At 44.9% G+C, this 1,799-nt stretch overlaps 1 protein-coding gene across 1 annotated transcript in view; it reads left to right on the top strand.

The window, feature by feature from the left end:
- Positions 1 to 1,560, top strand: part of LOC104385166 (cytochrome c oxidase assembly factor 7) — a 5,714-nt gene extending 4,154 nt beyond the window's left edge. Inside the window, exon 2 of the mRNA XM_009993581.1 lies at positions 1,086 to 1,560. Within this exon, the coding sequence (XP_009991883.1) occupies positions 1,086 to 1,560 (475 nt within the window). The remainder of the gene's footprint in view (positions 1 to 1,085) is intronic.
- Positions 1,561 to 1,799: the final 239 nt, after the last annotated feature.

Below are 1,799 nucleotides of genomic sequence, written 5' to 3'. Positions count from 1 at the left end.
CCCCGCCGCCGTCCTGCCCTCCCCTCCCCTCCCGCGGCTGCGGGACGCGGTCCTTCCTGCTGCAGAGGTGCCGAGCGCTTGCGTTTCCTCCTGACCTTGAGAACTGCCCCTCCTGCCTCTTTTATGGTCGCGTGATAAAAGCTGGGCGAGGGTGGGAAACCTGAAGTGGTTCTTTCTGAAGAATCAGCTTTAACTGCTAGTTAGCTCATGATGCCTGTATAACTGATCAGTATATCCCGTGCTGAATCTTGTTGTGTGTCCTGTTCTTAACATTTGGATTTCCTCTTATCCTGCATGTTCTTTTTTAGAGAAAGTAAGGAAGACACAAACTTAGCCTGTAACGCCTCTTGCAGGCACATAAACAGGCCCCAAGTCTGCCAGAGATGTATCTGCTGGTACAGCAATAGGAAGCAGTTAAACTACTGAGTATTCTTCCAAGTGACAGTACTAGGAAGGAAGATGATACTTTGCTCCAGTTAAAAACTAGTAACAACCTCAGTGCAGCTGTAGGTATACTGGTAAAAGAGTACTTTGTCTAGTGAGCCATTAAGAAATCTGTAGATGCAGTAGTAGAAAGAGTGTTTGGGGTTTTTTTGTCTGTGTAAGGTGTGATCACTGGGGAGTGGAGGAGGGCTTCCTGACTTGAAGACATTAACAAAACCTTTGCAACTGAGACAACCATAGTGCCTCTCAAGTCCTAAATGGTTTCTGCAGCATCTGAAGTGGGTTTTAGGTTATGGTTGTACTTGATGATCTTCAAGGTCCCTACCAACCAGGATGATTCTATGAAGTATTTATGTACTGAAAGAGTTGTTGGACAGTGCCCAGGGAGGTGTTGGAGTCACCATCCCTGGAGGTATTTAAAATAAATGCAGATGTAGTGCTAAGCAACGTGATTTAAGCACTGAACGGGTAAGTTAGGTTATGGTAGGGGGATTTAGGTTATGGCTGGACTTGATAATCTTCAAGGTCCCTGCCAACCAGGATGATTCTACGATCCTCTGGTAAGTGAGGGATGCTGTATTTCCCACAGAGCACTGGGAAGCATGTCGCAAAGCACAGAACTTCCATTGTGTTTTTTCCAGTTATCTTTTGGTTTCTTGGCTGACAGGTGGACTCGACCCAGATTTGAAAGCTGCCTACAACTCTTTCATGAAGTCATGTGAGAAGGGAGGGAAGAAGTCAGCCAACGCGTGCCATAACATTGGGCTGCTGGCCCATGATGGGAGAATAAACGATGATAAACCCGACCCTGTTGTCGCTAGAGACTATTACACAAAAGCCTGTGATGGCAACTTTGCTCCTAGCTGCTTCAACCTCAGTGTTATATACCTGCAAGGAGCACCTGGGGTCCCTAAGGACATGAACCATGCTCTAAAGTACTCCCTGAAAGGGTGTGAGCTGGGTCACATATGGGCCTGTGCCAACGCCAGTCGAATGTACAAGCTGGGAGATGGCATTGAGAAGAATGATGCTAAGGCAGAGGATTTGAAAAACAGGGCAAAAAAGTTGCATAGAGAACAGAAAGAAGCCCCATATTCTATAACACTTGGGGAATAAGACTGTCAGGTGCAGTTACTAAGACTGCAGTTTTAAATGGCAAGTGAACTTGTTATTTAAATGGTGAACATACAGATTTTGCTTACAACAAAGAAATATCCTGTAAGTATTTGCGTATGCAAATAAACTTGTACTTTTGTGGATATAAAAAACTACTAACTCTGGTGTGCCTTTCTACATTTTTGAATGCACAAGTTCCTAAGTATATTGCTCAGATCCCTCCTCTCCTTTAAAGAACA

Source organism: Chaetura pelagica, unplaced genomic scaffold, assembly GCF_000747805.2.
Source record: "Chaetura pelagica isolate M959 unplaced genomic scaffold, ChaPel_1.0 scaffold433, whole genome shotgun sequence".
NCBI lineage: Eukaryota > Metazoa > Chordata > Aves > Apodiformes > Apodidae > Chaetura > Chaetura pelagica.
Note: the sequence above shows the minus strand (reverse complement) of the source record. Positions and strands in the feature narration are given on the sequence as shown.